At 42.2% G+C, this 12,903-nt stretch overlaps 1 protein-coding gene across 4 annotated transcripts in view; it reads left to right on the top strand.

The window, feature by feature from the left end:
- Positions 1-547: 547 nt before the first annotated feature.
- The window catches only part of MAP3K20 (mitogen-activated protein kinase kinase kinase 20), a 564,831-nt gene continuing 552,475 nt past the window's right edge, over positions 548-12,903 (top strand). For 2 of the 4 annotated variants that reach the window (XR_007776452.1, XM_050969009.1), the window contains exons 1-2: positions 587-713; positions 8,126-8,315. Coding sequence is in view for 3 of the 4 variants with exons in the window: in XM_050969009.1 (XP_050824966.1) it covers positions 8,157-8,315 (159 nt within the window). In the remaining variant the exon portion in view is untranslated. Of the gene's footprint in view, positions 714-7,298; positions 7,968-8,125; positions 8,316-12,903 lie in introns of those variants that run through there. The other 2 variants (XM_050969007.1, XM_050969008.1) reach the window with 2 other exon arrangements.

Genomic DNA, 12,903 nt, shown 5'->3' with positions numbered 1-12,903 from the left:
GTATCTGCCCTAGTACAGCCTTTTAGTGAAGACGGATACAACAGGCTTGTCTTCCTAGAGTACACTTTAGCACCTTTGTTGTCCACACTGCCTGTTTGGCAGGCTTCCTGCTTCTGATGGACTTTAAACAAAAGTCACAGTTAATTTTTGCCTTTTCAACAGATTGCTTCTCAACTTCTCCCTGGGCCCTCCTTAATATACTTGTACTTTACTGGCCAGAGTTTGGGTTCCTCATTTTCCTCAGCTCGCTTGAACTCCGGGAAAATAGTCACTTTGAAAACAAGGCTCAAGTCTGGGCCAGCTAAAGCCCTGTCAGCTTTGAAACTTCCCTGTCCTGTTCCTTGGCCGTATCCTGCATGTGCAGGATTCTCTCGCGCCCCCATTTTGTCTCTGCCCCGCAGTTCAGTGTCTCTCATTTCAGGGCTGGGCTTGCGGGGCTGACTTAGCCCCTCGCTTGCTGGCCTTCGCTGCCAGGCGCAGTGCCCGGGCAGCGCGGACCCCCGGCCGCTGGGGCAGCGCGCGGGGTGGCGCCGGCTGGCTGCACGGACTGGAGGCGGGGTGTGCGGCTGACTCCTGGCCGCGAACCGGAAGCGTGGGAGACACCCAGCCAGCAGACGCGGTCACGCCGGTTCCAGCCTCCCCGCAAGCGCCCGGGCGAGTTCTTCGCGGTTGGCTGCGCACGGGCACCGCCGGCCCGGGCTCCCGGGGGGAAGGTAGGGAGAGGAGCGCGCTGCGGGCTGCTCCCGGCAGGGGGCTGGGGCCGGAGCCGGAGCCGGAGCCTGAGCCGTGCGCTCGCTGGCGGCGGGGAGCCCCTGGCCGCGGCAGCTCCCAAGGGTCCGCGTGGGACGCGGGGCGCTCGGCGGGCCTCCGAGTACAGACGCCCCGCAGGAGCCAGCTCCCTGCCCCGCACGGTGGCGAGCTGCGGCTCCGCTGCGCCAGCGGAGGGCTGGGGTCAAACTGCTTCAGTTCTGCCCCTGGGATCGCGGCTCTGTCCCGAGCCCACCTTTCCCCTGGGGAGGGCCCGGGGCCGGGAGAGCGCTGCCCTGGAGGGTTTGTGGCTCTAGCCCAGCCCCATGCCAGGAACGAACAAAACTCCAGGCCTGCTCCCCTGTAACTTTCAGCTTTGGCAGTCAGAGCGAGACAGGCAAGAGCTGCGCTTCCTCTGCAAGCCTGGCCTTTCACACACGGTTAACTTCTGTATGATCGCATGCTCCTGACTGGCCGCTGGTCCTGGTTCTGATCTCAGTGGCACCGTGTAAATCTGTGCAACTCCACTGGCGTCTGGCTAGACCGTGATTCAACTGAAATCAGAGTTGAGCACAAGGATGCTATTCGTCATTTGCTCTTCCCTCTTCTTGTTCTGACATGTCCCCTCTCTGAGCCATAGCAACTTTGAAAGTCCTGGCAAATATTTTAGCATACCAGTATGTGTCCTGACCTCTTACTGCTTGGAGCCCAGTGCTCGGCTCAGCATCCAGAGGAGGCCAATTTCTTCGAAAAACAAAAACCTTGCATTTGGTTTTGCTTTCGGTACGGGCACATACATAATTCCCCAGAACTGAATTAAAATGTAATGGCTTACATTATTAGTGTTAGGTCATATTCATGTTTCGTGAGTGACAGAGAGAGTATGCTAGCATACATGATATAAAAAACAATTCAGAATAAGAAATTTGGCTTTAAAGATAACATTTATTTCTGATTATATGCAGAACTTGGACAGTTAACATTTAACAAAGAGAAAGTCCTCTTTTTTCTCCTCTTTTTAAATCAGAGTTCAAGTGAATTCATTTTATATACATATACTAAATACACTGAACACACACTGCCTTTTCTGATTTTGCATTCCCTCAGTTTGAACACTTGAACTTAATCTCCTCCCCCACACCCACAGCAAAGCAATATATTCTTTCTGTCATTTTTTTCTGTTGTGCTATTTCTACATCTATACTGTTTCTTGCCTCAACTATGACTTTATTTTTATATTTCTTCCATAAACCCTCCATCCAGCATGATTCTCTTAGAGGTTCAAGTGGTTAACCATCATTATGCAATAGATATTTAATTTTTTAATTCAGAAACCAGAACTAATTTGAAAATACTGGATTAACTGGGACAGATGTAGCTCAGTGGGGTGGTGATTTGGAAACATCTTTAGGGCCCAAGTCCTGCATGGCTGAATTTAGTGGGAGTAGGATCAGGCTTCTTGAGACTAATGAAGCTAAACAAATCAAGACCCTGACAAAATATGTAGATGTTGATCCTGGAATCAGATATGCTGGTGCCTGTGTGGAGGCCCATCGCCCCACAGATCTGATTGCAGAATCAAAACCTTGTATTGTAAACTCCTTAACCATGTTGTGTACATTGGCGACTACATTGTTAGGAAATAATAGCGTAAAGTTGTAACTAAAATGGTGCAAGTGACTTAGTATCTCTGAGTGTATATTTTCTATTTAAAATGAAACATGCACAGTCTTTAATCTCCACGTGCAATGCAATAAAGATCTAAAATAGAATAGTTCTGAATCATTTAAACTAAATACTAAATTGTGCGATCATTTTCTAAAACTAACAGATATATAAACTTCAGCTATTCAGACAAAATTAGAAATAAGTTACAGAAGTTTTATAATTCCTTAGTTTTCAGACAGAGGAGATGGCAGAACTATAGTTAATCATGTGATGAAGGTGTGCAGAACCTAGTTTTAAATCTTTGCTACTGTAGTGCGTTATTAAATTGATTTAGGAAGTTTGGTAGGTTGGGAAATGTAGCAGTGTTGATTTTGTCTTAATTTATTGTAAGAATTGGAGGATTAGCTAAATGTTTATTTTGGAACATTGCATGGAATTTACATCTTATCCTTTAATTTTTATCATAAACAATGGGGTGATTATGGCTCTATTTTATATACAAAAAGTTTCTCCTGCATTATTTATTTCTTTATGTAATGCTCTGGTTAACAGATTACCACACTGATTCCTTGCCCCCTTTTCCAGTCAGACAGAGCTATGGACAACTCCTTTTTATGTTTTTATTTTAATTTTTACATTTTGCTATTAAATGGAATATTTTTGACCTCTTCTAGGACTAGAGACGGTGTCATAATACAAAAGCTTGAGGATGGTCTTAAAATGGGTGGCCAAAGATCTTGAAAGCCAAGGAACTGTTTTGCCAAATAAGGAAACTTGGCACATGCTACTGTGTATTTTAAGCTAGTACAAATGTAGTCTTGCTTTATTGGCAGTATGTTGGCAGTGTGCGACCCCAAAAAAGCACTGAAAACTACTTTGACCATGTTACAAAATCAGAAGGTGCTGTGAGGGGAGTGAATAATTTAGTAGTTCCCTATGATAATTTGTAATGGGATCGCTAGAAGTAATCCAAACGGTTGAATAGTAAAATAGCTCCAGGGATGTGTGCAACAAGAGAGATTCAGTACTCTGTTTTATAAACGCACACAAATCTAACACAGGTATATTGGGACACAAATATATTGTGAAAGTTGTGCTAATCCTGTTCCTTTTTTGTCTCTCTCTCTTACATGTAAACCATCAGTGGTAACTCTATCTACAATATGACTAGTAACTGATAAAATATTAGGGCTCTGTGCTTCCCTGTGCATGTACTGAAGAGGGGAGTTCTTCCTCTGTAGTATTTCCCCATCCAACACATGCAAGCTCTTTTGCAGAGTTGGAGAGGACAGGTGAAGTGGGTGGGCTTCATCAGGTTCCATACTCTAACAGCGAAACACAGCATAACCTGAGGCAGGATTAATTTGCACTGTTTCCCATTCAGTGCTGCAGGACTCCCTCATTCATTAAGAGGGAGCCCCAGGAAACTTCTCTTTGTAGGCTCTAGTGAGGCTTGATGGCAGAGTGAAGGCAGAGAGCATCTTTTGTCTTCAGTGGATCCTGCAAGATCTGTGTGTTAAGGGAAGATGGGAGACAGCAAACCACCCAATGGAAGAATTTGGAGGAAATTTTGAGTTTCAAAACAGAGCTTTCTCATTTGTAGGTTGGTTATTCCCACTTAGAAGTGAATGAGGCCCATAGTTAAATGTGTACATTAATGGCTAGCTATCAGATAGTGCTGAGCATGCTGAAAATTTATTACTGTATTGAGCTAAGCATGCTGTTCCTGAACAATTTTAATACAAAGCGACATACAATAACAGGCTGCTAGTCACTGAAGTAAAACAGAAATCTAAAATACAACAGAATGTTTCTTAGATCCTCTTCTCTTTGGTGGAAACAACAATTTCTAAGATTGCTGCGGAAATTATTGTAAGGAGGGGGGAAAAATCTTTCAAAGGAGAAGATGGCTTCAGTTCTTGGGCTGTATTACTTCCAGCTCATGTTAACTGATAGAAATCAAAACTGAAGTTCAAGAAAGGAAATCTCTTTATTTTCATAAGGTGATAGGTACTTTAGAAATACCTGAGAGAGAGAGAGAATGACTGAACCATTGCTTCAAATATTTATCATTCACAGTATTACTGAGCTGCCACAGCTTCGCTTCATAGACAACAAAGCCAATTAACATAGTTTTCCCCACTGCTGTAGTACAATAACAGCTAGAAGCTCTAAAAAATGATAGAACTGTGGGGAGTACAAAGTTTCAGGCTATAGTGGTGGTTCTTTTTGAAAGAAGCAAAACAGAAAACTGTTACAATGAAAGATGCTCTTGCCTGAAGATCTGAAAATGCAGCGCTCGAGAGTAGAAGAGTGAAGCACTTGTTTTGGAGTAGAAGTATAAAAACTCAGTCTGGGGCCTAATGAATTATAAGAATTTTCTGTTGATCCACTGTATAAACCCAGATTTGGCACACAATTGTAAAGTATCTCTTAAAACATGATGACAAGTTAGTTAATAACGGCATGTGTAATGCTCATATAGTAGTAACAGATACATCCAAATGTTTTCTGTCACAAAACAAAGGGATTAATCTTTCCAGTTGAGGATTAGCTGTTTTGTAGCTATACTGTAGATATAAAATAACATTCAAATAGGTCTATTCTCTCATCCAGAAGAGGGCGACTGTGCATAACTCATGTTGGCATTAATTATAGATACCTGTATTAATAGCAGTTACCTGCATACATCTCCCATGAGCTCACTGGAAAATATATTTCAAAGAATGCAGTATGAACCAGTGTGTCATCTTTAAAATATATTAATGATATAGTATACCAGTGACTCAGATGTCTCTAGGCTTGTAGACAGAAGCAGATAAACTATTTGCATTGGAAAGGAGTAAAGTTAGGGAGACATAAAAATAACTCTTAGTAATTCTCATTGATGGGAAAGACCCACTGTGGATTTTGGGAATTGGTGAGTGAGTGAACAAAGAAAAAAAAGCAACATCACAAAATGTACTTTATTCACTTATGTGACAACTGTAAATTCAGTTATATTTATCCTTTGTAGTGTACTAGTAAACGTTGAGAGTTATATTTTGTCTAAGTAACAAAATCTTAATAGAATAAGATCTTGCTCTGTGCTAGTAAATCTTTGAGAAGCCAGGTGAGTCATTTATTCTGTGTGTATGAGTTATGGGAGCTGTAGGTTCTATAATAATTTAAAATAATTAGGTAGCTCTGACAAATGCAAATGGTAAATACAGGAAATAATTTACCTGTTTCCCCAAAAGCATTTTCCCTCTCCCTAGGTTTCTGTTCCTTCTGTCATCTCCAGCTCAACCATTTGTCATCACCCGTTTACAGTTCTCTGTGTAATTTATGGTCCAATCCTATATACATTTATGCAAGCAAGTAACTTTACAGCAATTAGTAATTCCATTGTCTATAGTGAGACTACTCAGGTGAGTGAAGTTAAGTAGGTGCATCGGTGTTTGCAGGATTGTGGCTTAATTATATAAGCCCTCAGGATAGGAAGCTTGTCTTTCCATTTGTCTGTAGAGCACCATGTACACCTGTAGTATTGCATAAACAATAATAATTAGCTGTGAAACTATTGAAGTGAAGAGCACAAATGAGCTGTTCCTGGACACACAGAAGTAAGGGGCTAATGGCAGAGAAGCAGGAAGATGAAATTGAGTTTATCCAAAAAGAGGCTGGAATGTTGGGAATAGGGTGACCAGATAGCAAGTGTGAAAAATCGGGACGGGGTAGGGGGTAATAGGAGCCCATATAAAAAAAACAACCACCCAACTATCGGGACTGTCCCTATGAAATCAGGACATCTGGTCACCCTAATTGGGAAGGTTGACCAATCTCTGTTCTCAGTACAGTACACTTTCAAAGAATTTGAACCACATAAGATTAATAAACACCAAAGTAAATGCAATAACAACAATCAATACTAGACCTGCTTAGGGAAACAACCAAAAAAGGTTGCCACATAAATAAGATTAATCCCAGCTCACAACACACCAACAACAGAGCACTTCAGCTCAGAGGATTTGGTAAGAAAAAGAACCCATATTCCCTCACAGATGGTCTGGGAGACAAACTATGTTTGTCTCTAAATTCTGTGTCCCAAATTTGTCTCTTGAAAAAAATGCCTTCAATGAAAGTATTATGTTGTATCTTGCATCATGGACTAAATAGTCAACCAATGCTTTTAGTCTTATAGGACTTTGTCAGTGGATAGTCAAGATGTTTAAAAGAAAGCAAGAAAACTAGAGGACACTGCAGGTAGTCCTAGGCAATGTTTAAAGAACCAGTTGTTGCCTCACATCTGGAGACCTGCAGTAACCAAATAGTGACTGAAACTGGATTTCTAGTCAGCTGTAATCTAAAATCCATTGCACAGTTGTATTGAAATCTTGGGGGGAAAACCATAATCATTTTTAGTATTACAGTAGAGCCTAGGAACCCCAATCTGTGATCTGGGCTCCTTTGTGCTAGGCACCATTCAGACATGTAACCTAGAAGATAGTCCAGGCCCCAGACAGTACACAATGCTTAGATGCTATACTGATGGGTACTATAGAAAACATAAGGGCTTGTCTAAATACAGAGTTGCACTGGTTTAACTCATGGTGTAATTTTAATTGGTGCAGAGGCTGCCTGGACATGCTTATTTTGGTTTAGTTTAAGTTGATTAAGAACTGGTTTAACCTAAACCAAAGTAAACCACTCTTAAACTGAAATACAGTTTTCCATAGCAGGATTTGCCCTGATTTATCTAAACCTGTTTAATTACGTTTGTGTGGAAACAAGCCTCTGACAAATCATCTTATTGAAATTTTGCAAGAACTGCAGGATCCGACATGTTCACCAGTGCCACTGAGGATCAAAGCCTTTTTAGCTTACACCTCTGTAAAAAGAGATTCAAAATTAATCCACAAATGCAATGGCTGTGAGTGATCAGCCACTCACTTAGGTGATAACATTTTAAAAAATCTGCTACAGCCATAGGATTTATCACTTTATGATCTACTGGAAGGACAGTCTGTTCCTTTGACAACGAATATGGTATGATCTCTTACAACTGTAAAATCCATTCTTGGCAGTATGCACAGGATTTCAGATATTATAACAGAGAAATTATTTTCCACTTATGCTTTGTTATAACATGCAAGCATAATTGAGTTACTTTGGGAAGAGATTTTTATTTTGGCCATCTTTTTCCACGTCTTTGTGACAAGTGCTTCTACCTTTCTCAGTGTACGGAGAGTACATGGGCCTCAGGCTTACAGTTGCACTCTTGCCAGAATGTTCAGTTGCTTAGGCTATGTGTATTTTGTGTGAAGTGATCACACAACATGGAGAGATTGCATGCTCCAGATTCCAGGACTCCTATGCAAGCTCCAGTTGAAAGTGCATTTCCCGTTTGTCAGTGTGCTTCATATTAGGGGACCTGTTGACGCACTAGTCTTTTGCAGTGTGTTCAGGAAACGTCACTAAATCCAATGAAAACTTCTAACCTTTTCTCTACAAACAGCTGCTTCTCAGAGTCTGTACAAACTCTATAAAATGTTTGCATAGGCTATTGGCATGTGAGTTTCTTAACTTTATTTTCCCTTTGATCTGTTCAGTGTTTTTTGCTGTAACTTGTTTATGGCAGTCGGTTCTTGCTTTATGATATCTAAAGCATGGTTAGGAGTATAATAATTCTGTGGAACAGATATATTAATTAGACTTTTTTTCCTTACAGATTTTGTTGTGGTATATTTTGTCATTATGAGATGTCGTCTCTCAGTGCTTCATTTGTGCAAATTAAATTTGATGACTTGCAGTTCTTTGAAAGCTGTGGCGGAGGGAGTTTTGGGAGTGTTTATCGAGCCCGATGGATATCACAGGACAAAGAGGTGGCTGTAAAGAAGCTGCTCAAAATAGAGAAAGAGGTAAGTATTTACTTCTGTTTTTTTTCCTGTTATGAAACAAATTACTGTAAATAATATCTGAATGTTTTCCTCTCTGTTGCTGATCAAGGAAGACCTCCTGGGGATGTTTTTGTTTGTTTGTTTAGTTATTTAAGCCAGATGAATAGTGGTGGTTAGAATGTAAACATGCTGAGTGTCTTCTGCATCTGTCCCACAAGATTCTCCCTTTTTGCTTTATTCTGCCCTGCTCCCTTGCCACGGTGACCCTCTGGAGTAGGGCTGGATTAACGCAGGGGCTTTACGGGCTGCAGCCCAGGGCCTCGGGCTAAGGGGGCCCCCACAAAAATAAATCCATAATTATATACAATTCAGTGGTCACCAACCGTCGATCGGGAACGAGTGGTCAATCCTGGAGCCTCTACCAGTCGATCACAATCTCCGGGCCGTTAAAAGTCCAGCGGTGCAGCATGGCTCAGGCAGGCTATCTGCCTGCTGTGGCCCCACGCCACTCCTGGAAGTGGACGGCTGCTGGCATGTCTCTGCGGCCCCTGGCGGGGACGGGCAGGTGGCTCGCACACTGCCCCTGCCCCCAACACTGTCCCTGCAGCTCCCAATCACTGGGACCCGGCCAATGGGGGCGGCGCTTGTGAGCGCAGGCAGTGCACGAAGATTCACTGTCCCCCTCCCTCCAGAGGCATGCAGAGATGTGCCAGCAGCCAGACGCTTCCAGGAGCGCCGTGGGGCCATGGCAGCCAGCCTGCCTGAGCCCTCTTGCGCCGCTGGCTATGAGCCGCCTGTGTTAAGCGCCTCCCAGCTGGAGCCTGCACCTCACACCCCCTCCTGCACCACAACCCCCTGCCCCAGGTCAGAATACCTTCCTGCACCCAAACTCATCCACAGTCCGCACCCCTCACCCTCTTCTGCACCCCAACACTCTGCACTAGCCTGGAGCCCCTTCCTGCACCCAAACTCCCTCCCAGAAAGAAACTAATATAACAGCTGTTCTAAGGTAAGGAGTAGCCTATTTTGAATTAACTTAACGATATTCTACATGTTTTAAGACTGAAATGTAACCACAGAACGGCTTTGTTAATTAAAAGGCAAGTTTAGTATAGCATTAGTAGCCTCGATGCCATAATTGTGATCATTTTGTTTTAAATTAGGAAAAAGATTTGTATACAGGGGCCCTACAAAATCTAATAGCCCTGGGCCCACAGGAGAGTTAATCTGGCCCTGCTCTGGAGGAGAGGAGCAAGGTGCATCCTGTGGACTACTCAGTCCCATTCGGTACCGTTGGCCAAACAAATCACCAGATACTAATAGGAAACAGTTGCACTCTCCTCTTTTGCCCTCTTTACCTTCTGGCCTGTGATTGAGGGAGCAGCCCTGGTTCTGCACCCTCCGTGGTGTAGGTCTTCATAGAGTTAGCCCCAGCTTTTAGTTGGGTGTTACCCCTAACTCCCTTCATGTCCACACAGTAAAACCTCACCTACGTTCAATGGTACTTTCAACTGATCTGGCTGGGGGTGCAAGTTAGAGACTAGGTTCCACTTTCAGGCTCCCTTCGCAGTGAGGACACAGTCCTAAATCACTCATGCGCTGATAGTCCTCCAATGCCTTCCCACAATTCCTCCTCCCCCAACCCCAAATGACCAGAAGGTTGGACAAATTCTCCCATGATTCACTGAGAAAGAATCATAGACCGACTCAGCTTACTGCAGCATAAAGAACTGTGGCATATACCCCCAGAAGCCCTGGTGACACACGGGAGTGCAGCACCAGTGAGAATGCAGTAACTTGGATAGGGTCATGCAATGTAGCTGTTCACACTCAGGCTAGGCTAATCTGGGTGTCGATAAACTGGATGAACTCTGTAGTATAAATGTGGCAAGGAATTGTGTAATCCTTAGGTGGCCTTTCCAGTACTAAATCCTTCTGATTTGCACACAATGTTCTTACTCCACAGAATTGAAAAATGTGTTAAAAAGCCAGTTATCAGCGAAAGAGGAGGAAAAAAGATTTTAAGGATATTATAGCTATTAAATATTCAGATGTGATATGGTGTCTTGAATGTGATAGCATTTGGAGAGCATGATTGTTTTCCACTTCAGATGACAGTCCAAATTAAGATGTCAAATCCTCATATCTCCATTGGTCAATGATGTGGTCAGTGGGAGATACGGATGCTCAGTCCCATTGAAATTCAGGATAGAAATTCAGTTTTTAAGAAAGTTAATGAAAAAAATTAATACAAATTAATTTTATTTAAAATAGAGCTGTGGGAATAACTTATTTTTTTATTATTTTTTTTTGTTCGCTGGCCATACCAAAAAATTGAATCAAAATTTCATTTCAGGTCGATTCATGACAAAAAAAAGTTTTCAGCAAACCAAAAAGGTGGTGGTGTTTTTTAGAAATGTCTTCCAGATTAAATAAAACCTTTTAAAATTAATTCTTAAATAAAATTGAAGTAAAACTCAAAATATGAAGTTGTACTGAATTAAAAAATCAAATGTTTCATATTTAAAAGGCCAAAACAAAACATTTTGATTTTTTGGGATTTTGTTGTTTGTTTTTTCAATTGAAACTATTTGGTGAATTGTTATCAATTTCACAGAATGTTTCTATTGACCCAAATCAGCATATTTTGGCAAAGAAAAGTTTTGTCTGCAGATTTTGCCCGGTTCTAAAAATTAATTATATTTTGTAAAGAAAAAAAAAATTAAAAAAATTTTTTTTTGCTTCCTGCCTAAGACTGGGGTTGCAAACCAACACAAATATTTGTGACTGTTTTAAAATTTGAAAAACGCTAACTTCTGGTAGCAATGGCAACTGTCACTGTGCAAACATGAATTGGCAGCATGTATCATGATTTGCTAATTATTTGATGCAAACTATTTAAAGTAATTGTTGGCCGTGGTAACTACAGGCTGGTTAGCCTGACATCAATTCTGGGCAAAATAATGAAAAAGCTTTTATGGGATTCAATTAATAAAGGATGGGAACATAATTAATGCCTATCAATGTAGTTTTATTGAAAATAGGTCATGTCAAAAAAATTTGATTTCATTCTTTGATGAAATTGCAAGTTTGGTTGATAAGTGTCTCTGAGAAGGATTTAGAGGTCATAGTTGACAAGCAACTGAACATTAGTTCCCAGTGTGATGCTGTGGGAAAAAGGACAAATGCAATCCTTGTGAGTACAGTAATAGCTTTGTTATCCGGCATGTTGGGCGTATGGGGGGTGCCAGTAAGTCAAAAATTCTAGTTAACTAAGAGGAAGGGAGTTTGGGTGTGGGAGGGGGCTCAGGGCTGGGGCATGGGAGTGGGTGGGGCACAGGCTCTGGGAGGGAGCTTGGATTCGAGAAGGGGCTTGGGGCAGGGGGTTGGGGTGCAGGAGGAGGTGCAGGGTGCCTGTCTGGGCGGTGTTCACCTCGGGCGGCTCCCTGGAAGCGGTGACGTGTTCCTGTTGCTCCTAGGCAGCAGTGTGGCTAAGTGGCTCTACACACTGCCTCCATGCACAGGCAGCTCCCATTGGCTTTGGTTCCTGGCCAATGGGAGCTGTGGAGCCTGTGCTCGGGGCAGGGCAGGGGCAGCGCACAGAGCCCCTATGGCCGTTCCTCTGCCTAGGAGAAGCAGGGACATATCGCCGCTTCCCAGGAGCCACACAGAGCCTGGTAGAAAGCCTGGCTGGCCCTGTGCCAAATGGACTATAAACCAGACTTTCACTGAAGATTAGAAATGCCAGTTTATAGAGCCTTCTGGTTGATAAAGTACTGGGTAACACAGCTTTCACTATATCAGGAAAGTAGCGAGTAGGAATAAAGAGGTGGTTTTACCGCTGTATGTGTTATTGGTGAGACTGGTACTGGAATACTGTATTCAGTTCTGGTATTCACATTTTAAAAAGAGCTACAAAAATGTTTCAAGGGCTGGAGGAAATGCCTTCCCTTGAGAGACTTTAACAGCTCAATCTGTTTAGTTTATCAAAAGAAAATTGAGAGGTGACTTGATTACAGTGTATAAGCACCATCACAGGGAGAAAATACCAGCTACTACAGGGCTCTTTAATCTATTGGAGAATGGCATAACAAGAATCAATGACAGGAAGTTCAAGTCAGACATATTCAAACTGGAGAGTGAGGATGATTGACCATTGGCACAAAATAGCAAGGGAAGTTGTGATTTCTCTTGCTTTTGATGTCTTCATATCAAGACTGGAAGACGTGCTTTAGTCAAGCAGAAATTAATGGGTTCAATACAGGGGTAATGGGTTAAAATTGAATGGCCTGAGATATACAGGATGTCAGACTAAATGATCTAATGGTCCCTTCTGGCTTTAAACTCTAAATCATAGGCTTATCTACAAAAATACTCAGAAAAATTAATCTGAATTAACTAAAGGTGTGGTTTTAAAGTGGATTTATTTAGAATTAAAGTGGCCTTAAATCAGTTCAGCTTAATCCACTGCCAAAGTAGAGTCTGAATAAGGATTTAAAGCAGTTTTACCAATCCACTTTAAATTCACATCTTCTGTTAACTTTTCTAGTTCCCTGTGTAGACAAGCTCTGTGATTGTAAAGATTCTTTTAATATGTTGTTAAATTTAT

The sequence above is a fragment of the Gopherus flavomarginatus genome, chromosome 10 (genome assembly GCF_025201925.1).
Source record: "Gopherus flavomarginatus isolate rGopFla2 chromosome 10, rGopFla2.mat.asm, whole genome shotgun sequence".
NCBI lineage: Eukaryota > Metazoa > Chordata > Testudines > Testudinidae > Gopherus > Gopherus flavomarginatus.
This window is presented reverse-complemented; position numbering and strand designations above follow the sequence as displayed.